Source organism: Orcinus orca, chromosome 2, assembly GCF_937001465.1.
Source record: "Orcinus orca chromosome 2, mOrcOrc1.1, whole genome shotgun sequence".
Taxonomy (NCBI): Eukaryota; Metazoa; Chordata; class Mammalia; order Artiodactyla; family Delphinidae; genus Orcinus; species Orcinus orca.
In genome coordinates, this window is record NC_064560.1 from 186,314,013 (window position 1) to 186,341,236 (window position 27,224).

General features: G+C 42.6%; 1 protein-coding gene across 2 annotated transcripts in view; it reads right to left on the minus strand.

Annotated features, from left to right (window-relative positions):
• KCNK10 (potassium two pore domain channel subfamily K member 10) overlaps positions 1–27,224 on the minus strand; it is a 144,580-nt gene that overhangs the window by 58,988 nt on the left and 58,368 nt on the right. For both annotated transcript variants that reach the window (XM_004262311.3, XM_049705280.1), the window contains exon 2: positions 17,894–18,228. In XM_004262311.3, coding sequence (XP_004262359.1) covers positions 17,894–18,228 — 335 coding nt within the window. The remainder of the gene's footprint in view (positions 1–17,893; positions 18,229–27,224) is intronic.

The window sequence follows — 27,224 nt, forward strand, 5'->3', positions numbered from 1 at the left end:
GCCAGCCCATTAGAACGTAGATAATGAAAGCACGTAGATAATGAAATGACGAAACTGAGCCATGTACAGTCTGGCTTAAAGGATCATAAGGGTAGAGGTTCAACCAACATCAGCATCATTTTAAGCCACGATCTCAGACTTAATGAGCATCACGTGTTCAGTTACAAGATCAACCACTACCAAGTTCAGAGAGGTCTTCTGAGGATCAAAAAGAAAAAAATTAAACTACATGTCATGTGAGAGTTTCAAGCTTCAGGAAAAACATACTATAGATAAGAGGGTCCCATTTGAAAATTTAATTCCATCCCTTTTTGAATTTCCTTTTTAGCCTGTCAGTTAGAACTTCCAGCTCCTACCCAGTAAACGATTCATAAATGAATGTTTCAATCAATAAGAAATGAGTGGGGCTTCCCTGGTGGTGCAGTGGTTAAGAACCCGCCTGCCAATGCAGGGGACACGGGTTCGAGCCCTGGTCTGGGAAGATCCCACATGCCGCGGAGCAACTAAGCCCGTGAGCCACAACTACTACGCCTGCGCTCTAGAGCCCGCGAGCCACAACTACTGAGCCTGAGTTCTGCAACTTCTGAAGCCCGTGCGCCTAGAGCCCGTGCTCTGCAACAAGAGAAACCACCGCAAGGAGAAGCCCGCGCACTGCAACAAAGAGTAGCCCCCGCTCACCGCAACTAGAGAAAAGCCCACACGCAGCAATGAAGACCCAACACAGCCAAAATAAATAAATTAATTAAATAAATACATTTAAAAAAAAAGATTGCTTTAAAAAAAAATAAGAAATGAGTGAACAAACGACAGTAATAAATGTAGGCACATGGTCTTCCCAGAGGTGTGAGAGGAAAGCAATTATTTCTTTGTAATACAGACAAACATAAGAAAGTAGTCCAACACAAAGAAATATAACGATTGTCCTATTTTTTAAAAAATAAAGAAGGAGGCGAAGAGTTGGTGACAGTGGTAAGGTCTAAAAGAATCTGTTTCTAACTTACTTACAAAACAGAAACAGAATCACAGATCTCGAAATCAAACTTATGGTTACCAAAGGGGAAACGTAGGGGAGAGAGATAAATGAGGAGATTGGGATTAACATATACACACTGCTATATATAAAATAGAAAACTAACAAGGACCTACTGTATAGCACAGAGAACTATATTTGACATTCTGTAATAACCGATATGGGAAAAGAATCTGAAAAAAATGGAGATATATATATATATATGTATATATACCTGATTCACTTCGCTGTACCCCTGAAACTAACACAACATTGTAAATCAACTATACTCCAATAAAAATAAATTTAAACATCTGTTTCTCACAGAGAGTAGAATGGAGATTGCCAGGGGCTAGAGGGTGGGGAGGGCAGATATTGGTCAAAGGGTACAAAACTTCCAGTTATAAGATGAATACGTTCTGGGGATCTAACGTATAGCATGGTGATTTCAGTTACTAATACTGTATTATATACCTGAAGTTACTGAGAGAATAAATCTTAGATGTTCTCACCACAAAAAAAGAAATGGTAATTATACGACATGATGGAGATGTTAGCTAATGCTATGCTGGTCATCATTTTGTAATAAATAAGTATATCAAATCAATACGTTGTACACCTTAAACTTCCCCAATGTTATATGTCAATGATATCTCAATAAAACTGGAAAATAAATAAATAAAAGGATCTCTTTGCTTCCTCTATCCTCCTTCCTTCCCTGCATTAGGACCACCAGAAAGGTATAACAGAGAAACTGCAGCCTCTCCCAAAATGAGAAGGGGATAAAGAGCCCTCGAAGATCCCCCCACCAAATTCTCCTGGTGCTGTCATCCCATGCGGCAATGCTGGGTTGCATAAATCACTGTTCCAGGCAGCACAAGATACCATCATGAGTGTTAGCGCTACTCTGGGATGAATGACGGCCCACAGGGGACCACTAACTGTCTGTGGCTTTTCTCCTATGATCTGTGTACTTGGTGAGACAATCTGTTTCTCTGTTTCCTCACATGGCACCAAAAAGGAAGACAAGCAAAGGTGGAGAGGTGATCACTCAGCTTGTCTGAGACTGAAGAATGCAGCCGATTGGCACCGTATACACGGACGCTAATAACCATGGCGATGGTTTGATTTACTGTCCAAACCAGGACACTTGCAGAGGGAAAAGGGCCTTGTTCACGATTATGCTTGAACTGCAGGACAGGCATAAGACAGGATGTATGATCCTCTTACTAACAGCTCACACTACGGGAACAAAGGGAAATGACCTCATCTGAGGGCACAAAGGTGGCGCTAGGTCTACAATGTTCTTAATCTCGAGAGGGCACAGCAAAAGGATTTATGAAGGAGATATTTAGCCAGGGGTCGAGGCAAGAGGAGGGGGTCATGGTGGAAAGTGGCTTCATAAATGCATTCAAAGCGGGCATACTTTCAGCCATTAATGGACAGAAGGAAAGCCACAACCCCTGGGAGACAGAGAAGGGCAACTGGCAGACCACATTCATTACAACTCACAAATGCCCCTAATGACTCAAAACCCTGACAACAGGGTAGCAGCATCCTTCCCCCGCCTCACACATTTGTTGCGGAAGGGCCTCAGGTGAGAAGTGGAAGTATGATATTAATTTGTTCACCGCAGTTGCTTTTTATTTCTCCTGCTTCAGAAGCATTTCACATATAAATATTTCACAGCAGCAGAAGTGACCGTGCTGGGGCTGGGGGCAGGGGCGGGGCTCCTTCACGTCCAAGTGCAAAGCCACATCATATACATACTTCAGACAACAGTGGGAGGGCATCAGAGAGGAAACCTGGAGCCACCCCCATTAGCCTTTCCTCTGTCCGGGGGGTGCTTTACGACCTGGTTATAAACGTAAAGTGAAGGTCACCTGCAGATTGGACAGCGTGAGTGGAGAATTTGTTTGAAGAATAAGATAGAGAAACCCAAAGTGAGCTAGACGGCGCATCCAGAGCCTATGGTCTGAGGAAGGTAGCTTTCCTTGCTACCACTAGTTAATTCTTTGGGGAGAAAATGTTCTAAAACTCAGTTCCTTAGCACCTGGGTATACACTAATGACTGATGTAGCCAAACATTGTCATATGGGACCAAGCCACATTGGCAGGAGACCTCCTACCTTCCAAATTGTGCCTTACAATGTAGCACTAGTTTTTTCTGTCTCTTTGACTACATGGAAGGATGAAATAAGAGACATTTTAACGCATCAAGTCCACTAAGGAAGCAGAGATATATGTGTGTGCTCTGATAAGACCAATAAACTTTCAGAGTGACTAACTGTCATCCTTTCATCTCAGGTTGGACTCAGCCTCTACCAAATCTGCCAAGTGATGATGAAAAATCACCTTGGTCCTGAGGAGAATGCTTGATGTATGCACTGCTCTCTCTGCACTTGAGATTATTCCTATCAAAGATGAGTTTACCCAATTTCTGGGGAAAAAAATTTTTTTTTTTACTGGGCTACAAAAGCAGCTCCAGGAATTCTGATTCACTGCCGTGAGCTAAACCCAAGATGACTACTCCTTCCATCGTCACTGCATTGGAGAAAGCTTGAAATTTAACAGACGATGCTTCTGCTATCTTGTTTTCATTGTAGCTTTTCACTTGGACTCTTTCTTACTTTTGAGTGCTGGATATTAATCCCAAATTAATATTTCATTTCCTGCGCCCCTTAGAAAATGTATCAGCACCTTCTACCAGCACCTCAGCTCTCTCTCCAGTTTGCAAACCTTTTTTCTAACGCTCATCTGTTATGTCACTTTCTTCCACCTGAAAAAGGACAATATAGGGAAGTAGGAATTTGTACGTCTGATCCTCATTTTTCAAAGAACAAAAGGTTAAACCCTCCCTTCCTCAGTAAGGCTAACCCTCATCCACAAGCTTTCCGTCTCTTCCGCCCATTTCTACCAAGAATGAAGGGAAAATACATGTTCTCAATAGATACGGATAAGCGACTCTCAACTGCAGACCTGAATGATACATCGTGTACTGTGGTTTTAAATAGAATCTATTGGCCCAGTTCAACACCTTATGTGAAGATGCAAAGCCATGTCCCTCTAGAGCACAACCAACAGATAATTATTATTCTCTGTAGTCTTCTCACAGGAGAATGAAGGTCCTTCTGGGGGTCCCACAGATTGAGTCAGAGACTCCTGCTCCGTGAATAAGGGCCTGAGTGTTTCCTTGTCTTCTGGCACCGGTCGCACTGGACTTTAACTACCCAAGCCACGTCGGTCTCCCCCAGCAGGAGTAGAGCATCTTGGTGAAAAAGCGTGGGTTCTGGAGCCAGGCTGCCTGTGTCCAGATCCCAGTTCTACCTGTCACCTAAGCTTATCTAACTTCTGTTCCCCAGCTGCTTACCCTTACCTCGAAGGATCATTGTAAAGACTAAATAACAATAAACATGAAGCATTTAGAGCAGTGCCTAGCCACAGTAAATACCGTGTAAGTGAGCTAGAGAGACAATGGATTCTGGAGGACAGGAAGTAGACGTCTTGCATCATTTTTTCTTTTATTTTTCTAATCATCAGTCTAACACAGCACCTGCATCATGACAGGCATTCAGCAAATATTAGTTATTAAAATGAATACAACTGATTATGAGTAATGAAAATAATTGTACGAGCCACACACCACCAAAACCTTGTTAAATGAACAAGTCACAGATGTAGAAAACAAACGTATGGTTACCAAGGGGGAAAAGGTGGGGGAAGGGATAAATTGGGAGATTGGGATTGACATATACACACTACTATATATAAAATAAGTAACTAATAAGGACCTACTGTACAGCACAGGGAACTCTACTCAATACTCTGTAATGGCCTGTATGGGAAAAGAATCTAAAAAGGGTGGATATATGTATATGTATATGTATAACTGATTCACTTTGCTGTATACCTGAAACTAACACAACATTGTGAATCAACTATACTCCAATAAAAATTTTAAAAGTAAAAAAATAAATCTTGTTAAATGAGATTTTTTTCACCTTCAATGAGGAGCAAACACATGCACATTTGTAGATAAATGCAGACACCGACACCGTGGCATTCATTTCTGGATTTTGTTTTATTTTTATGAGAGTTTTTTAAGAACACTGACTTCTCATTTGCTAATTCATTTTTCTAGTATCATGCCAATTGCCATTAGCTCTTCAATTTCTGGCTTAAAAGCTTTAGAGCTTCTTCCCTAAACAGTGATGGAATCAACAACCCCAGGGATAAAAACAATAATAATAATGAAGTGTAAGCCTGTAGAGACAGGCCAGGGGCTGCAAGCCCGATCTTGCACACATTGAACGATCTTCTGCATGACCACTTCGCTGAAGAAAGGGCAGTGCCTCTGACTTCAGGGCAACAGCCAGGGGAGTTGCTTCAACTTGCCAGAGCTGCATCTTTGGGCACAAAGATGCCGATCTTGCGCTCACCAGAGGTCACCTGCTGCCTTGGCTGCGGTCCAAACTTCCTGCACAAAAGGCTGCTTGGAGGAAGGGAGGGTTCAGGGCAGGGAAGGAGAAGGCTCATCTGGCTTTGCACACACTCACAGCAAGGATTTCCACTGGCTGCTGAACGGATGTCTCAGGCACCATCCTTTCCTTAAAATCATTACGTTCTTAAATAAGTAAAACTTTGGGGCTATGGACACCAAGGGAATCTGCTCATGCATAAAGAACACGAAGAAGTACTCTTGACAACCAGACCGAGAGGAAAGGTCTTCTAGAGCACAGAAACAAAATCACTTTCTGCTTTGCTTCTGTGAAGGTTCTAAATGAAAGGGGAGTTCCCTGGCGGTCCAGTGTTTACGACTCAGTGCTTTCACTGCCGTGGCCTGGGTTCAATCCCTGGTCAGGGAACTAAAATCCTGCAAGCCTCAGGTGCAGCCAAAATAAAATAAAATAAATAAACGAAGGTCTCTTGGTCTCCAAAACAGATATACAAGCACCATTCATTCATTTCTCAAACTGTAAGCAACTTCTACGGGCCAGCCACTGTGCCAGGCATCAGGGATACAAGGATAAAAGACACAGACTCAACCTCAAAAAGCTCACAATCCTGGGAAAGAGACAGGTGAGAAAATGATGACTAGCTAATAGAGTCTAATAAGCATAGAGGCAAATGTGAGTGTCTGATGCTACCAGGAGGGCCCACGAAGGCTTCTTCCAGGCCTTGAGTTTTGGCACCTCTGAGGATAAATCAGTTCAGAAATCCAGAGCATAACACTTAGCAAAGTGCCATAGTTGGCACTCCATGAACGTTTAGCTGATGAATGGATGAACGGATGACTAAAACCCAGCTCATAACTACCACTGCTATACTCTGGGCTTCTATGAGGGACAAAAATGGCAATGGACTGACTGATCGGATCACGTCACCCTGCTGCTTGAAACAGCCAGAGCTTCCCAGCGCTCTTAGGATAAAATCCAGCATCAGGCCCTGCAGGGTGTTGCCCCTGCCTGTCTCCAACCTAAATGCCTACCAATCTCCCCTTGTTAATGGACCTCCAGCCACCTACACTCCCCTTCTCTCAAGTTCCCAGACGTCCTGGCTTCCTTCCACCCACAGGGGCCTGACAGCTCCCTCCGCCCAGAACCCCTGTCCTACTAATCAGGTCTGTTCACGTGCCTCACAGCTCTAGTTCCCCCATCCCTTTGCAGCATTCATCTGGTTTTATTTACACTTATTTCTGTGATTACATGCATAAGGTTTGCCTCTCCCACTACCAATCAGTAGGGTGACCATATAATTTATCTTTCAAACCACGTTTGAGAGGAAAAGGGCCACTGTTCACAAATATTTCAGATCCACAAAAGCTGGGATGTTTGCCCATCCTAGCTATAAACGCTCCAAGAGGTCAGGGACCATGTCTGCCTTTTATTCACCATCATGGCCCCAGTACTTAGCATTGAGTAAATCAATAAATTTGTCAAATTAATAAATGAATGAGGGAGTGAGTAAGCAGGTGAGTGAGTGAGTGATTTGGGGTTTGGCAGAAGAGAATGGTAAATGTCACAGCCTTGGGACATGTTCATGGGTCATGCAAATTAACCAACATCTCCTGCTTGTGGGGAGAAATCTTGAGAGCTCAAGATCTCTGGCCTTCCCTTTATCTGCAGAATAGCAGCTTCAGTCACCATGACAACATCAAAGGTCCATGCCCAGGACCACAGCATTGTACCCAGTCCTCTCCTGCAGCCGCCCATATCTCAAATTAACTCCTCCGCCAGCAGTGAAGTGAGTCACTATACCAGAGGCCCACAGTTCAGCACCTGGCCCTGGCACGGATGCTCTCCATATGCTGGGAGCGTTAAAAATCCAGGTGAGAAGGAGAACGGGAATCTGTGTCAGAAAGCAAGCACTGACTCTCAGGAAGGAGCTTTCCCATCCTGTGGTTTAAGTGGATTTTCCCTTAGGATGAATTTGTCCTGATACAATTACACACTCTTCAGCCCCATTGTGTCGAGCCAGGGATAGAGCCTGATGAAGAGACCATGGGCTCTGGAGTTGGAAAATCCAGATTCCAGGCCCACTTTTGCCACTAGCTAGTTGCGAGGACTTAACCAGGACACCTAGCCTTGGTAAACGGGGACAGTAACAGCGGCTACCACTTGGAATAATGGGGAGTGAAAATGAGGTTCAGGAACACATGTAAACTGCCTGGCCCCAAGCCTGCACACAGTCAGCACTTAATCAGTGGTGTCAAACAGTATCCATCAAATACATCTTGAGGCCCCAGTACTGAGCAAAGGATCCAAGACTCTAACCACTTATTAGCAAAGGATAAAAATCCCTAAGCGATCATACAGTGAAAATCAGTGGCAAAGATCCTACCCATCAACATAAAAAGTCACAACCTGACAAATGACCACTACAGACCCTCATCCACGCAGGCTGAAGCATTCTTCCCTCCCCTGTCAGTCAGTGAAGCCTCGCGATTTTGTCCCTTGACGGTTACAGAGGTTGAATGTTTTATTGCTTTCTCCAAGATGAGTCATGTGGGAAGTTTCTAAAACAACTGCGCTGCGGGCAGGGAAGGAAGCAATTGTGGCCTGTGAGAGCATGGAGGGTAAAGGAGTTCTTGGGATGGAGTGACTGCCTAATTGAGTTGATGGAAACTGCGACTTCATAAACCTATTCAGGGGCTTCCCTGGTGGTGCAGTGGTTGAGAGTTCGCCTGCCGATGCAGGGAACGCGGGTTCGTGCCCCGGTCCGGGAGGATCCCACATGCCGCAGAGCGGCTGGGCCCGTGAGCCATGGCCGCTGAGCCTGCGCGTCCGGAGCCTGTGCTCCGCAACGGGAGAGGCCACGACAGTGAGAGGCCCGCGTACCGCAAAAAATAAAACAAAAAAAAAACAAAAAAAAAACGTATTCAATGTATTGGTTTGGCCAAAAAAGTATGTTGGGATTTTTCCATAAGATGTTTGGAGACGAAAGCTGGACAGGGGGAAAGAGTGTTTCCTAAATGCCAACTCTATGCCAGACACTCTGCTGAGCACTTTACGTGGGTTAACTCACTCCCTCCTCCCATTATTCCGAATGAAGAGGGACTGCACCATCCCTATCATAGGAAAAGCAGCCTTAGGTTTAATAGTGCTAAAGACCAAGTCTATGTGACTCCAATGTCCGTGCTCTTTCCCCTCCTTGACACTCCCTTCTTTGAAAACACAACAGTCCATATTTAGAGTGCTATGGTACCGTGTCAGCCCACATTTCCCTAAAAATTTCTCTTTCTCCCTCCAATCTTTTCCTTGGGGTAAAACCTTTAAGAAAAGGCTCAGACGTAGTGTAGGGGGTACTGACCGTTGACACAAGTGGGCAGTCTAGCACAGTGCTTAGACGTATGGGCTCTGGAGTCCGGCATCCCAAGGCTCAAATCCCAGTTTAACCACCTATCAGCTGTGTGGCCTTGGGCAAATTACTTAATTTCTTAGAATTTATTTGTTCATCCATGAAATTGAATGATGACAATAGCTCCTACCTGTAGGTTTGTTGCAGGGGTTAGATGAATTAAAGGATTGAAGCACTTAGAACATGCCTAGAGGAACGTAAACATAAACGTAAACGTAAACATAAACATAAACGTAAAAGTGGTAGCCATTTTTTATTATTACAACAGCTCTGCAGGAAATTTCCCTATTACTGTCATCTGCAGACTCTCTCACGGAGTCTCAAGGGTAAGATTCCAGAGATGAATGGGTCTTCTGTGTCCTCTGTGGACTGAACTGCTGAAGCCCAGTTCAGGTTAATCAGCCTGCCCCAGGGCACCACACTAGAAGATGGACGTGCCTCACTGAGGGATAAATAGCAAACAGGCCCGGAGGATGCAGGCCCTTTCACTCACTCACACTCTGGAGTCACTGGTCATCCCATTGTCTGAGGGACCCACTCCTTGGGGCTGCCTGAGCCTTCTGGGTCCCTGAGGTTCTCCACTATGTGTTTCAAACCACACAGAGGAACAGTCAGGCTGAACAGAGATCATGGAGCCAGCCCCGGTGTCTGCTTAATAGATCTGAGGCCAAGCGTCCCCATCAAAGCTGGGATGATTATCTAGGTGGCAGGGTAAGCCTCTAAATGACACAGAAAACTGCTCGGTTACTTCCCTGGGCTCAAGCCACATCACAGCAAATGGTGTTAGCAGCCCAACTCAGCACTCAGGGGAGTCATTTCTGCGAAGGGGACTTTACACTTTAACAGTCGAAGCAAATCAAATTTAGGATTTGAAGCCCCAAAGTGCATTTCAGGAGTTTTCTTCTCTTTTCCCTTAGCAGAACCCCAGGATGCGCATAATTTAGAGCGTTTCTACTCCCCACAGCATATCCTGCTGAAATAACAACGGAAGTCATGCTGGGGCCCTTAATGAGACAGGGCCAGAGCTCCGTGACCCCAACTAGGTAGGGTCTATGAGCCCCGTGCCAGCCTGAAGAAGTTACAGAAGACAGACATTTGCCCTTCTTCTTCCCAATAAAGAGTTCTCGGGGTCTATGTCTCTCAGGGAGGATTTGAGGCAGGAGATAGATGGGCCCCAGGCTGAGCAGCTGGAGTTTGTCCCCTGTGGACAGGTACTCCAAGATGAAGATAATATTTATCAGGAGAACAATAGGAGAGGCTGAGCCCTGCCCAGAAAAAAGATAGAGACCACATATTTCTCATTGTCGAGGTCGAGGAGACCTTCCCTACTGCACATGCGCAGAAAGGCTCCTTGGAGGTCAAAACGGGAGTGATGTCAACCTACCCATAGGCCTCTTCACTAGAATCCATCTTGGCTAAGAGATGGGTGCACACACTTGGGAGGACCCTGAGATATACCAAATACGGACTCAGAACCAGGCAAAGCAAGATGACTGGCCAAAGGAAACCTGGAAGAAATGCCCCATATAGGTGATTCAAACTCCCATGAGGGCACGACTCTCTCTGAGTCCGCCCATGTGTCTATCCACACGTACTCTTTTTCCTCCTAATAAACACTTTACTTGTTTCACTAAAATAAAATAATAATAATTTAGGGGTTCTCTATATTTCTTTTTCCTGCCTTCCCTAACAAATAAATAGTAGCGATCACAATAGCTCAAAGTAGCTGAGCTTTTTGTTTAATCTTCACACCTCCCTAACAAGTGGACACTATTATCATAATCGTCATTTTACAGAAGGGAAGCTGAGGCCTGGGGTGACTCCCTTCTCACCCAGGTCACACAGCCCACGGGCAGAAAAAAGATTTAACACAGGAAGATTAACTCCAGAGTGTGGGCGCCGCTCGCCGGGCTCCCCCGACCCACATGGCCTCTGCTTGAAGAGGAAGGAAGGCGGAGCACAGGGCAGGCACTCCAGACATCTTTGCTGAACGGGACATGAGTCGTCTTCAAGTTTGCTTTGTCAGACTCTCTTAAATGTGGCCCCTTCACTGTGTCTCAGCATGGCCCACCGATGAGGTCCCAATATGCTTCCGAACTGGTCTTACTTCTCCAATTTCTCCTTCCTCCAACCCTACATCCTCAGCGCTCAAAGAGTTACCTTTCCAAAGAAAGTTTCCATCGTGTCCCTACCTTCTTAAATCTTTCAGTGACTCCCCCACTTCCCGCAGCACAAAGCCCAAACCGCTCGGCAAGGCTCTCTGGGCACCTCAAATCCAGCCCCTGCCCCCGTCCCAAGCTCATCTCCCACCACCTGCCCACACCTCTCAGCTCAAGGCACACGGACCACCTGCACCTCCCTCAACGGGCGCCACATGCCGATACCCTTCGCGGTGGGTCCTGAATGATGAAATCCTTCCGTATTGCACGTTTCTGTTCCCATGCGTGGTGTTTAAGAGAACAGGACAGTGGTCAGACTGCCCAGGAGTGAATCTGAGATCCTCCACTCACTAATCAGGTATCCTTGAGCGTGTAACTTCACCTCCTGCTGCCTCAGTTTCCTCCTCTGCGAGTGGCACAGAAGACTATCCTCATAGAATCGTTGTAGGGACTAAAGGAGACAAATGGCCACGAAATCTTCCCTGACCTCTGTTTGCCTCACTGGGGTGCCACTCCAGTGATCATCGAAAAGACAAGAGATCACAGACGCTGGGGAAAACGTGGAGAAAAGGGAGCCCTCGCGCACTATTGATGGGGTTGGAAACTGGTGCAGCCACTACAGAAAACAGTATGACGTTTCCTCAAAAAATTAAAAGCAGAACTACCAAATGATCCAGCAATTCCACTTCTGGGAACACATCCAAAGGAAACAAAAACAGTAACTCGAAAAGGTATCTGCACCCCCATGTTCATAGCAGCATTTACAGTAGACGAGACATGGAAACAACCTGAGTGGCCACAGATTAATGGAGAAAGAAGTTGTGAGTTTTACATATATATGATGTAATATTATTCAGCCATTAAAAAATGAAGGCATCCTGCCATTTGCAAAAACATGGATGGACCCTGAGGATATGCTCAGTGAAATAAGTCAGATGGAGAAAGACAAATGCTGTATGATCTCACTTACATGTGAAATGTTTTTTAAAAAATTCATAGGAGGGCTTCCCTTGTGGCACAGTGGTTAAGAATCTGCCTGCCAATGCAGGGGACACAGGTTCGAGCCCTGGTCCGGGAAGATCCCACATGCCGCGGAGCGGCTGGGCCCGTGAGCCATGGCCGCTAAGCCTGCGCGTCCGGAGCCTGTGCTCCGCAACGGGAGAGGCCACAACAGTGAGAGGGCCGCGTACCGCAAAAAAAAAAAAAAAAAAAAAAAAAAATTCATAGGAAAAAAGATCAGAGATAGGGGGTGGGGAAAGGCCAGTTGGAGGAAAGGTACAAACTTCCAATTATAAGTAAGTCCTCGGAAGGTAATGTACAACTTTATGAGTATAGTTAACACTGCTGTATACTATATGTGAAAGTTGTTAAGAGAATAAATCTAAGAGTTCTCACCACAAGGAAAAACAAATTTTTCCCTTTATTGGATCTACATGAGGTGATGGATGCTAACTCAACTTTCTGCAGTAATCATTTCACAATAAATGTTCAAACCATTATGCTGTACACCTTAAACCTATACAGTGATATATGTCAATTATATCTCAATAAAACTGGGGAAAAAATAGCTCCATTCCGATGAATTCTAGTTATTGGTTTATATGCCTCTTCCTCTAGGGTTTCTCAATCTACTGCCATGTGAAACTGGATAATTCTTTGTTATGAGTGGATATGCTGGGCATTGCTGAATGTTGAGCAGTGTCCCTGGACTCTACCCACTAGACATCTGTAGCACCAACTGTGACAACTGAAAACATCTCCAGACATTGTCAGATGCCCCCTGGAAGCAACCCCTGCTCCCCACTAAGAATCACTGCTTGAAATTCTGAGCTCCTTGAATAATACTATAAACAGCAGCAGCAATATCTATCTTTTTTTTTTTTGAGTGCGCACCACGTGCCAACAGCAGTTCAAAGCCCTTCTCATGAATTATAGAACTTAATCCTCTCAATATCCTAAGGCTGAGGGATTTTAGGCACATTTTATTGATAATGAAATGGAATCACAGAGAAGTTCACAACTTGCTCAAGGTGTATTTTATCTTCATCTTTTCTATCCCCAACACTTAGCATGTTACCTGATATAACAGAAGCTCCGTAGCAACTTAAAGAATGCATAGATGAATTAATGAATGAAACAGTCTCCTCCATAGCAGCATCTGGGTCAGGGATGGTGACCCATCTGTCACACCCGGAGTCCTGTGATACCTCATAAAAGTGGTTTAAGTCTTTGGAAAATCCCTCCCCAGCTATGGCCCTTTTAAGCTAGCCAGGCATTTCACAGGGGTTAATCTGTTCCAGGTATTCTGTTTTTATTATTAATAACATGAATTACACCTTCCAGATTAGCTTTATGAGGGGTTCACTCAATCCAGCCAAGAGTCCTGACACTACCAGATAAATACCATTGACCAGCCACATACAACAATAAAAATATCGATGAGATACAATAATATTATTTTTCCATCTTAGGACACACCACACTGAAAACCCTCCCAAACACTGTGTTCCTTATGAGCACTACATACAGCGCTGCTGAGAGGTGTAGAGTGGAGAGGATGCCCCCTGGTCCAAAAGTGTGGACACTTTCATCCTATGAAGGAATCAGTGAAGGGTAAACCATAATAAAATTTTTTAACATCTTTATTGGAGTATAATTGCTTTACAATGGTGTGTTAGTTGCTGCTGTATACAAAGTGAATCAGCTATACATATACATATATCCCCATATCCCCTCCCTCCTGCGTCTCCCTCCCACCCTCCCTATCCCACCCCTCTAGGTGGTCACAAAGCACCGAGCTGATCTCCCTGTGCTATGCAGCTGCTTTCCACTAGCTATCTATTTTACATTTGGTAGTGTGTATATGTCAATGCCATTCTCTCACTTTGTCCCAGCTTACCCTTCCCCCTGCCCGTGTCCTCAAGTCCATTCTCTACGTCTGTGTCTTTATTCCTGTCCTGCCCCTAGGTTCTTCAGAACCTTTTTTTTTTTTAGATTCCATATATATGTGTTAGCATACGGTATTTGTTTTTCTCTTTCTGACTTACTTCACTCTGTATGACAGACTCTAGGTCCATCCACCTCACTACAAATAACTCAATTTCGTTTCTTTTTATGGCTGAGTAATATTCCATTGTATATATGTGCCACATCTTTATCCATTCATCTGTCTATGGACACTTAGGTTGCTTCCATGTCCTGGCTATTGTAAATAGAGCTGCAATGAACATTGTGGTACATGACTCTTTTTGAATTATGGTTTTCTCAGGGTATATGCCCAGTAGTGTGATTGCTGGGTCATATGGTAATTCTCTTTTTAGTTTTCTAAGGAACCTCCATACCGTTCTCCATAGTGGTTGTAACAATTTACATTCCCACCAACAGTTCAAGAGGGTTCCCCTTTCTCCACACCCTCTCCAGCATTTATTGTTTGTAGATTTTTTGATGATGGCCATTCTGACCAGTGTGAGGTGATACCTCATTGTAGTTTTGATTTGCATTTCTCTGATGATTAATGATGTTGAGCATCCTTTCATGTGTTTGTTGGCAATCTGTATATCTTCTTTGGAGAAATGTCTATTTAGGTCTTCTGCCCATTTTTGGATTGGTTTGTTTGTTTTTTTGATATTGAGCTGCATGAGCTGCTTGTATATTTTGGAGATTAATCCTTTATCAGTTGCTTCATTTGCAAATATTTTCTCTCATTCTGAGGGTTGTCTTTTCATCTTATTTATAAACCATAATAATTTGATTCTTGACTGACACAGGTTCAGCATTTTTAACTGCTTAGCCTACAAGAAACTGTAAGTAAACACCAGTATAAATCCTTATATCAGAGTAGATGGAGATCTTAAAGTATCCCATGTCCAGGATTGATAGTCAATGGGTATAAAGGGAAAAAAGAGGAAATGCTTTCTGTTAAAGAGCAAAGAACTCCAATGCCTTTTGACTCTGCTAAAATTCTGGAAAGTGTTGAACATAAAGCAAATGTTTAAGAGAGAGTTAAGCTTATGCTAAAGTAAACACTACTTCAAGGGCTGTAGACTCATTGGGCGAGGCAGGGTAGAGCCAGGCAGACCTCACTTTGAATCCCAGCTCTGTCATTTTGGTGGTTGGAAAGTTACTTAACCTCTTTTAGCATCAGTTCTTTACCTGTAAAATGGGTATAATTATACCAACTTAGAAGGTTGTTGGAGAGATTAAATGAGATGATGGGTAGAAGAGGCCTAGCTCATAACGGGTGGCTACTAAAGGGTATATGTTTTAATTGTTATAAAAATGATCTCAAGGGCATGCGTGCACACACACACACACACACCCTCATTTCACAGAGAAATCTTCGAGGTCAAAGGATGGGTCTTAACAGCAACACCAGAACTAGAATCTCTACCCTCCTCCATTCTGTCCTTCATTCTGGCCACTGAATTCTTTCATAAAGGAGAAGGCCAAAGAATGAACAATAGAGAAATACGGAATTAATAAATAAATGCATGAATAAGCTCAGATGTCTCATGGCATCACCAGTGTTATAGATTTAGTTTGATAGCTCATCCCAAAAGCATTTCTCTATTGGGTAGTAATTAGATGTAAAGCCATGCAGAGGCTACACATGGATGCAAAGATAATAAGATATGATCCCTTTCCTCAAGATCTCATTGTCTAAGGAAAGAAAATTCAGGCACAAGTCCAGTTCAATTCAGACAACGTTTTAGGTTATTACATGTATTGCAACTAAATAAAAAGGATCTCACCACATATCACCACAACATGTATAATAAGTTCCTTACTGAAAATTACTCCCGAATTATTTCCTCCATTCTCTACGCCTTTATGAGCATTAAATCTGGCACAGATTAGTGACAGATTGGTAGCATTTTACCATGAAAGGAGAAAAAAAAAAAAAAAGACAAGGCCATCTAAGAAAGAGTGATATGAAACACTGCCCCTTGACCTTTAGAATTGTAAGGTTTTATTTTATTTATTTATTTATTTATTTATTTATTTTTTGGCGCTACGCGGGCCTCTCACTCTTGTGGCCTCTCCCGTTGCGGAGCACAGGCTCCGGACGCGCAGGCTCAGCGGCCATGGCTCACGGGCCCAGCCGCTCCGCGGCATGTGGGATTTTCCCGGACTGGGGCACGAACCCGTGTCCCCTGCATCGGCAGGCGGACTCTCAACCACTGCGCCACCAGGGAAGCCCAGATTTTATTTTTTAATAAAAACTGTAGGATATAGGTATGAAACCATATGTATTCCAGGAAAAAAATGTATATTTCTATTAATCTAAGAGTCAAGTCAGATTATAGAAACTAATTTAAAAGACTACAACTACTATGAAGGGGCCAGATCATAAGCAGCCTCAGAATTCCCCTCCCCTATCAGTGTGGCTGGAAATAGATTAATAAATAAGCCAGCCCAGACTTGTGAATCCTACAGAATCCTAATTTGTAGTAGCCATTAGAATTTTTTTTTAGCCATTAGAATTTAATGCTGGTGGGACTTCCCTGGTGGTGCAGTGGTTAAGAATCCGCCTGCCTATGCAGGGAACACAGGTTCAATCCCTGGTCCGGGAAGATCCCACATGCCACAGGGCAACTAAGCCCGGGTGCCACAACTACTGGAGCACACATGCCACAACTACTGAAGCCCGTGCGCCTAGAGCCCATGCTCTGCCACGAGATAAGCCACCGCAATGAGAAGCCCGCACACCACAACAAAGAGTAGCCCCCCCTCGCTGCAACTAGAGAAAGCCCGTGCATAGCAACAGAGACCCAACGCAGCCAAAAATATAATTAATTAACTTTTAAAAGAAAAGAATTCAATGCTGGTAATCCCAGAGCCAGAAGGAATTGTGAAAGCTGTCTTTTCCATCCCTCTGTCTTCCAAACTTTAGAACCCACAGAAAGATGGGACTCTCCCTTGCCTCCATAAACGTCACCGCCCCCCACCACTGCTGCTCGTGGCTCAGGAGGGCATGTAGATTGGAGGCCGCCATCCTGCCTCACCTCCAAGGTGAAGCCCATCTGCTGGGCTCTAAACCACTTCCCTTCCCTCTTCCCAGGACTCGGTCCTCTCCACCTTTCGCTCACTTCTCAAGCCTCCTGTTTCGCTTCCTCCTGTCATGCCACCTTAGATGACTCCCTGTCTCCCACATCCCTTCCCAGCCTCACATCACCCCTGCCAAGGTCGCCCCACCCCTTCCTCTGCCTTGTTTCTGTAGGCGGGGGCCCAAAGTTCTCTGCCTCCATTTTTTATGCACATTTTTTCCTTAATATCCAAGGCATGGAAGGGCTTTAGTACAGTGCCTGACACACAGTAAGTGTTCAAAAATAGCAACCTTGATTATCCCTGTTACTGTTATCCTTATTATTTCATCCTCACAAATCCACCAAAGCCTCTTTCAAGTCACTAACACCCTACCCATCCCACAGCTGGTGCCCTTTTCTCTGCTCCATTCTCATCCACCTTCGACAGGTTCATACAGCCCTGCTCCTTTAAAATTCTCTCTTTCTTTGGTTTCTGGGCCACCCTCTTACCCCAGCATCTCACACAGATTTAAAAGTTAATCAGCATATATAAGTGGCCTTGTATCTGAAAATCCAAAGCCCTTTGCCGGCTGCTGCCTCTGGCCACCACATGCAAAAGCAGGTGATACAAAACACAGCCTGCTCCTACATTGCACATGTGACCCCTCTTCCCCCACATTGTCACGGGTCTCCACTCAAGTGTCACCTCCCAGAGAGGACCTCCCTGACCATCAGTAGCATCTCAACCAACGGCAAAGCTCAGTGAGCCAGAAAGACAAAACTAATGTCACACTCTCCCCCCGACCCAAGGTGATTCTACTATTGACTCACTCCTTGCTCACCTGAATCAATGTCTCCAGCTCCTGTGGGCTCACACAGACATGATCCCGCAGGAATTCTGCCTTCTCCATGGCAATAGTATTCTTTTGGCTGCTCTCAAAGGGCTGTTCCAATGCCCGGAAGACGAGACCGCCCGTGACGAGGTAGACCACCACGACCACGAAGATGGCAACCACTGTTTTACACTTCATGACGGTCTGCAGGGCCCCCTGGGAGGCACCTTCCATTCTGGCTACCACCGTGGCTCGGGAGGAGATGGAGAGGCGTGGGGCCGCGTAATGCCCGTTAGTGGTGCCCTTGGGCTGGCACACCGGGGGCGCTGCTGCAGGAACGGCCACTGAGAAACGGGGTGGGTGAGAGGGGAAAAGAGAATTTGTTTATAAACACAAAGACCAAAACTTGTCAGAAACAAAGCACAGGTGTCTTTCTCAAGCCAGCTTTCAAACGTGAGGATTAAAAATTGGTTCACCAAGCCTGCAGTGAGGGAATTCAAGCAGTTGCTAGGTGTCTGTTGAATTCTAAAACAGTGAGCACCAGGTGTTCTAGTTTTCACACAAAAAAATAATATTAATTGAGTCTGAAATGTTTATATTTCTCTACAAGGGTCCAAATTTGAAAGCCATGTCTCTGTTATTTCTCATTCATTTTCTCCCTTAGTTTCCTTGTTAAGTGATGTGTAAGACACACAACAAACCATGATATTTTAAAAAGAGACATATTGTGCAATTTGGAGAAGAAAAGGTAGGAGAAGGATACCCAGCAGAATTGTCCAAGTGCTGAGGGCTAGGTAATACCAAGAGTAGAGAAGAGATGAGCATCTAGCAAGTTTAAAAGTTCTTTTATCCAGGTCTATGGTCACAAAACAAAAGAAGAGTGAGTTTGCTATGATGAAGAGTCAAAAACCAAACACAGTGACACTCAGATCAAGATAGACAGGCAGGAGGACATGGAATTCACCTCCCCCCACAAACACATCAAAAATACATCTACAGGTTGAGACCTGTGTCCTTGGGAGGGGACTCAGAGGAGAAGGGAGATTTCATGGGCGGAGACACTCCCTGGGAAGTGAGTGGTTCAAGCCACATATTGGGTGCCCCAACCCTGGGGTCCTACATAAGGAAGACGACCCCCTGGAGAGCTGGTGGGACTAACAGGAGGGTTGTGGGAAGCCTGGACTCCACTCAGGAGGAGCGTGCTTGTGCTGGCTTGCTCCTAAAACAGGGACGAGAGGGCAAATTGAAATCAAGCAGGTGGCTGGCTGGTTTCCCATGACTTCCCCAGTGTATACACCAGCCTGATCCAAGTGAACATTCCAGCCTTGCTTGCCTCCCATCACAGCTCCACACTGGAATAAGCTGCCATGAGCAAGGAGAGACCTTAGTCGTGAGACACTGAGGTAGCTCAAACCTGAAGCAACATCTGAGAAGGGCAGAGGCAGCCGTTGCTTCACTTATACAAGTGGCACATCAGAGGCAGTCCAGATCTCTGATGGTGGCTGGACCGCCACGGACTGTACCCCAGCCCTCACTGAGTGCCTGTGCTAGCTCCTCTTGCTCCAGTACTGTTCTACTCTGGAGTGAGGGTGCCAGTGCTGGGAGGGGGAGAGCACATACATGAAGGGAACTGAGCCGGTTTGGAAGCCCAACTCTCACGGCTTCTGCTCTAGCAACTTGGAACTTGACCCTGCTCCCCCACAGGGTGATGATGGACACTTAGCACAGAAGCTTCAGCTTACACCTGCTCCAGCCCTAGTCTCTCCATCTCCATCGCCACCTCCTACCAAGATAATAGCTGTCAGCACAACCTGAGGAAAGATATGGCTTGTGTTCAATCAAATCCAGCTCTCCCACCAAAGCCACTGGCAGACTCAGACTGTAAAGGAATGCTCCAACATAAGGAGCAATGGGTAACTTTTACCTAATTTCATAGAGACAGAGAAAGATAAGGAAAATGAGAAGACAGAGGAATTTTCTCAATTAAAAAGCAAGAGAAAACCCCTGAAAAAATAATTAATGAAATCAAAATAAACAAGTTACCAAATGAAGAATTCAAAGCATTAGTAATAAGAATACTAACTGAATTAGGTAAAAGAATAGATGAGAATTTTAACAAGGAACTAAAAAATGTAAAATAAAGAACCAGTCAGAACCAAAGAATACAATAACTGAAATGAAAAACACACTAGAAGGAATTAACAGCGGATGAGGTGACACAGAAGAACATAGAAGGGATCTGGAAGATAGAATAACAGAAATCACCCAATCAGAACAGCAAAAAGAAAAATAAATTTGAAAATTAGAACAGTTTAAGAGATCTCTAGGATAACATCAAGTGTACCAACATTCACATCATAGGGGGTCCAGAAGGAGAGAGAAGGGGGTTGAAGATATATTTTATGAAATTATGACTGAAATCTTCCCAAATCTGAAGAAGGAAACAGATATCCAACTCCAGGAAGAACAGAGAGTCTCAAACAAGATGAACCCAAACAGACCCACACCAAAAGGTAGAGAGAATTCTAAAGGCAGCAAGAGAAAAACAAAGAGTCATATACAAGGTATCCCCCAGATGGCTATCAGCTGATTTTTCTGCAGAAACTTTGCAAAAGCCAGAAGGGGTATCATGATATATTTAAAGTGCTGAAAGGGAAAAACCTGCAACCTAGAACACTCTATCCAGTAAGATTATCAATTAGAATTGAAGAAGAGATAAAGAACTTCCCAGATAAGCAAAAACTAAAAGAGTTCATCAATACTAAACCAGCCCTAAAAGAAATGTTAAAGGGTCTTCTCTAAGTGGAAAACAAAAGGCTACAAGAAGAAGTATCTATAGGAAAGGAAAAATCCCACTAGTAAAGGAAAATATACAGTAAAGGCTGAGGATAAACTGCTTAAATAAGCTAGTACAAAGTTTAAAGGCAAAAAAGTTGTAAAATCAAGTATAACTACAATAATCAGTAAAGGGATAAACATGAAGATGAAAAATATTACATCAAAAATAAAATATGTGGGAGAAGTAAAAAATGTAGATCTTTTAGAATGTGTTTGAACTTGACAAACTACCTGTTTAAAACAAATAGATGGGCTTCCCTGGTGGCACAGTGGTTGAGAGCCCGCCTGCCGATGCAGGGGACACGGGTTCGTGCCCCGGTCCGGGAAGATCCCACATGCTGTGGAGCGGCTGGGCCTGTGAGCCATGGCCGCTGAGCCTGCGTGTCTGGAGCCTGTACTCCACAACGGGAGAGGCCACAACAGTGAGAGACCCGCATACCGCAAAAAAACAAACAAACAAACAAAAACAAATAGATACAGGTCAACACATATGAACCCCATGGTAACCACAAGTGAAAACCTACAACAGATACACAAAAACAAGAGAGAAAGGAACAAGCATACCACTAAAGAAAATCATCAAATAAGTGAAGGAACTAAAAGAAGAAGAAAAGAACAAGGAAGAACTATAAATACAACCAGAAAACAAATAACAAAATGACAATAAGTACACACCTATCAATAATTACTTTAAATGTCAATGGACTAACTGTTCCAATCAAGACATAGGGTGGCTGATTGGATAAGAAAACAAGACTTACCTATATGCTGCTTACAAAGAGACTCACTTCAGAACTAAATACACACACAGACTGAAAGTGAGGGCATGGAAAAAGATATTTCATGCTAATGGCAACGACAAGAAAGCAGAGGTAGCAATACTCACATCAGACAAAATAGACTTTAAAAGTCTGTAACAAAAGACAGAGAAGGGCATTATATATTGATAAAAGGATCAATACAAGAAGAGGATATTACATTCATTAACATATATGCACCCAATACAAGAGTACCTAAATATATAAAGCAAATATTAACAGACATAAAGAGAGAAACTGACAACAATACAATAACATAGGGGACTTTAACACCTCACTTACATCTATATACAGATCATCTAGATAGGAAATCAACAAGGCAACAGTGGTCTTAAATGACACAATACCAGTTGGGCTTATTAGATATATATATATACAGGATATTCCATCCAAAAACAGCAGAATACATGTTCTTTTAAAGTGCACACAGAATGTTCTCCAGGATAGGTCACATGCCAGGCCACAAAACAAGTCTCAACAAATTTAAGAGGATAGAAATTATATCAAGCATTTTTTCCAACCACAGAAGTATGAAACTAGAAATCAGCTACAGAAAGAAAAATGGGGAAAGCACAAATCCACAGAGACTAAACAACATGCTACTAAAAAACTAATGAGTCAACAAAGAAATCAAAAAGGAAATCAGAAAAAAACCCTGAATAAATGAAAATGAAAACACAACTTTCCAAAATCTATGGGATGCAGCAAAAGCAGTTCTAAGAGGGAAGTTATAGCAATACAGGCCTCAAGAAACAAGAAAAATCTCAAATAAACAACCTAACCTTCCATCTAAAGAAATTAGAGGGCTTCCCTGGTGGCGCAGTGGTTGAGAGTTCGCCTGCCAATGCAGGGGACGCGGGTTTGTGCCCCGGTCTGGGAAGATCCCACATGTCGCGGAGCGGCTGGGCCCGTGGGCCATGGCTGCTGAGCCTGCGTGTCCGGAGCCTGTGCTCCGCAACAGGAGAGGCCACAGCAGTGAGAGGCCCGTGTACCGCAAAAAAAAAAAAAAAAAAGAAATTATTAGAAAAAGCAGAACAAACAAAGCCCAAAGTCAGCAGAAAGAAGGAAATAATAAAGCTCAGAGAGGAAATAAATAAAATAGATACCAAAAAGTAATAGAAAAATCAATGAAACCAAGAGTTGGTTTTTTGAAAAAGTAAACAAAATTGATAAACCTTTAGCTAGGCTCATTAAGAAGAGAAGAGAGAAGACCCAAATAAACAAAGTAAGAAATGAAAGAGGAGAAATAACAACTGATACCACAGCGATACAATAAATCATAAAAGAATACTATAAACAGTCATATGCCAACAAATTGGACAACCTAGAGGAAATGGACACATTTCTAGAAATGTACAGCCTGCCAAGACTGAGTCAGGAAAAGAAGACAACATGAACAGATGTAAGATTGAAATTGTAATAAAAAAAATCTCTCAGCAAACCAAAGTCCAGGATGGGATGGCTTCACAGAGGAATTCTACCGAACATATAAATAAGAGCTAACACCTTTCCTTCTTGAAATATTCCCCTCTAAAATTGTAGAGGATGGAACACTCCCAAATTCATTTTATGAGATCACCATTACCCTGATACCAGATAAAGATACAAAAAAAAAGAAGATTACAGGCCAATATCTCTGATGAATATAGACACAAAAATCCTCAACAAAATATTAGCAAATCAAATCCAACAATACATAAAAAGGATCATACACCATGATCAAGTTGGTTTTATTCCAGGGTCACAGGATGGTTCAACATTTGAAAATCAATCAATGTGATACACCACATTAACAAAAGGAAAGATAAAAATCACATGATAATCTCAATAGAAGCAGAAAAAGCATTTGACAAAATTCAACATCCATCCATGATAAAAACTCTTATTAAAGTGTGTAGAGAGGGAACATATCTCAACATAATAAAGGCCATTTATGACAAACTCACCAACATAATACTCAACAGTGAAAAGCTGAAAGCTTTCCCACTAAATTCAGGAAGAAGACGAAGATGCCCACTCTCTCCACTTATATTTAACATAGTATTGGAAGTCCTAGTCACAGAATTCAGACAAGAAAAAGAAACAAAATGTATTCAGATTGGAAGGGAAGAGGTAAAACTATCACTATTTGCAGATGACGTGATACTCTATATAGAGGAACCTAAAGTCTCCACACAAAAACTATTAAAACTGATAAATGAATTCAGCAAGGTTGCAAGATACAAGATTAATAAACAGAAATATGTTGTGTTTCTATACACTAATAATGAAATATCAGAAAGAGAAAGGTTTTTTTAAATCCCATTTAAAAATCACATAAAAATACCTAAGAATAAACTTAACCGAGGAGGTGAAAGACCTATACTATGAAAACTATAAAACGCTGATGAAGGAAATTGAAGGTGATTCAAAGAAATGGAAAGATATCCCGTGCTCTTGGATTGGAAGAAATAATATTGTTAAAATGTCCATACTACCCAAAGCAATCTACAGATTTAATGCAATCCCTATCAAAATACCAGGGACATTTTTCACAGAACTAGAATAATCCTAAATTTTATATGGAACCACAAAAGACCCCAAATTGCCAAAGCAATCTTGAAAAAAAAGAACAAAGCTAGCAGTATCATGCTCCCTGACTTTAGACTATACTACAAAGCTACAATAATCAAAACAGCATGGTACTGGGACAAAAACAGACACATGGATCATTGGAACAGAATAGAGAGCCCAGAAGTAAACCCATACACTTATGGTCAATTAATCTATGACAAGGGAGGCAAGAATATACACTGGAGTAAAGACAGTCTCTTCAATAAATGGTGTTGGGAAAACTGGACATCTTCATGTAAAAGAATGAGATTAGAACATTTCCTCACACTGTATACAAAAATAAACTCAAAATGGATTAAAGACCTAAATGTAAGACCTGAAACCGTAAAACTCTTAGAAGAGAACATAGGCAGAACCCTCTTTGACTTAAACTATAGCAATATTTTTTTGGATCTGTCTCCTAAGGTAAAATAAATAAAAGCAAAAGCAAACAAATGGGACCTAATTAAACATAAAAGGTTTTGCACAGCAAAGGAAACCATTGACAAAACAAAAAGACAACCTACTGAATGGGAGAAAAGATTTGCAAATGACATGATCGATAAGGGGTTAATATCCAAAATAGATAAACAGCTCACACAACTCAATATCAAAAAACCAAAAAACTCAATTAAAGATGGGCAGAAGACCTGAACAGACATTTTTCCAATGAAGATATACAGATGGCCAACAGGTACATTAAAAAATCCTCAACATCACTAATTATCAGAGAGATACACATCAAAACCACAATGAGATATCATCTCACACCTGTCAAAATGGCAAAATGGCAAAATCAACAAAAAGTCTACAAATAACAAATGTTGGCAAGGATGTGGAGAAAAGGGAACACTAATACACTGTTGGGATTGTAAATAGGTATAGCCATGATGAAAAACAGTATAGAAGTTCCTCAAAAAACCAAAAATAGAATTACCATATGATCCAGCAATTCCATTGTTGGGTATATATCTGAAGAAAATGAAAACACTATTTCGAAAAGATACATGCACCCCAATGTTCATAGCAGCATTATTTACAACAGCCAGGATATGGAAGTGTCCATCAACAGATGAATGGATAAAGAAGATGTGGTGTATACACACAATGGAATATTACTCAGCCATAAAAAAGAATGAAATTTGCAACAACACGGATGGATTTGGAGGATATTTTGCTTAGTGAAATAAGTCAGACAGAGAAGGACAAATACCCTATATCACTTATATGTGGAATGTAAAAAATAAAACAAACTAGTAAATACAACAAAAGAGAAACAGACTCACAGATATAAAAAACAAACTAGTGGGCACTTCCCTGGTGGCGCAGTGGCTAGGAATCCGCTTGCCAGTGCAGTGGACACGGGTTCCAGCCTTGGTCCGGGAAGATCCCACGTGCCACGGAGCAACTAAGCCCATGCACCACAACTACTGAGCCTGCGCTCTGGAGCCCACGAACCACAACTACCAAGCCCACGTGCTGCAACTACTGAAGTCCGTGCACCTAGAGCCCATGCTCCGCAACAAGAGATGCCGCTACGATGAGCCCGCACACCGCAACGAAGAGTAGCCCCAGCTCACCACAACTACAGAAAGCCCGCATGCAGCAACAAAGATCCAACACAACCAAAAATAAATAAATTTTAAAGAAAACAAACTAGTGGTAACCAGTGGGGCAAGGGAAGAGAGAAGGAACAAGATAGGGGTACAGGATTAGAGGCACAAACTACTATGTGTAAAATAAATAAGCTATAAGGATATATTGTATAGCACAGGTGATATAGCTAGTATTTTATAATAACTAGACATGGAGTATAACCTTTAAAAATTGCAAATCACCTAAAACTTATACAATACTGTAAATCAACTAAACATCAAGAAAAAAATTTTCATTGGCTTAACATAATAAATAAATAAATAAGCAACAAGGATGTATTGAACAGCCCTTTTTTTGTAATAACTTTAAATGTAGTATAACCTATAAAAATACTGAATCACTGTTTTACACCTGAAGCTAATATAATATTGTAAATGTACTATACTTCAATTGAAAAAAATCAATCAGTGTAAAGAAAGTTTGGGTTTCTGACAACTACTAAAGGTAAGCAAAAAAAAGGTGGTGATAATGAGGGAAGGAATCAAAGACTGATGTTATATTCCAGTTAACTTGGTTTCCTGAAAAAAATAGAATAATAAAATAGACCCTAAATGTATTTCTCAATAGAAAATGCAATGAGTTACATGTAATCACTCCTGATCTATTAATGATAGAATTTTTCTTCTATTTTCCTCGAATAATAAGTTATTGGAAAAGAAACTTCCCCTGGTTTGAACACATCGAATTCTCAAAGGTCCCTGCTCTCTGTAAGGGCAATTTCATTACCTTGGATATAAATATGTTAATTTGGGGACTTTTCGGAACGGCAGGAAGTTCAGAGCAGGTGTCACACACAGAATGGTATCACACATTTCAGAAATCGGCCTGGTGCGCAACGAATGGCCATTTTCCTTCGCTTTTGTTCTCCTTTTATAATACTAATGCTTATTATGGCCTCTGTCAAGGTGCAGCTTGGCTGTTGTGTAAATAATGTATATTAGGAGGTGACAAACCTAATTATCTAAGTGAGGCAAACAGTCCCACTCAGTGAGAGTTAAACTGCTCTATCTCTGCCTTGGGGAACTCAGGGTAAATAAAAGTGTAGGAATGTCACTCGTCCTCACTCAAACACCAATGACCCTGACAACACCTGGAAGAATCTAGTTTGTAAAGTCTGCCTTTCCTCGTAGAACCTCAAAATCAGATTTTCTCTTTGGGAACCAAAGTTGAATATCAGCTTTTTATTGTACATTATTCTATCAAATAAGTCAGTAAATGTTACATTTCCTTCTGACCTACATGAACACAGAACTCTCTGGAATCTCTGACTCAAGAATTAGAATTAGCACCCTGGGCATTATGTTCTTGCTAATATTCCCTAAAGGCATTACATTCAGGTTCCAACTTGCCCTTGTTGATACAGAGAAGTCTAGCCTTGCCCAGGCCTGCTTTCTTTCAACTTTGTCCTCATTTCCCATTCTTTCGCCCTCCTCGCT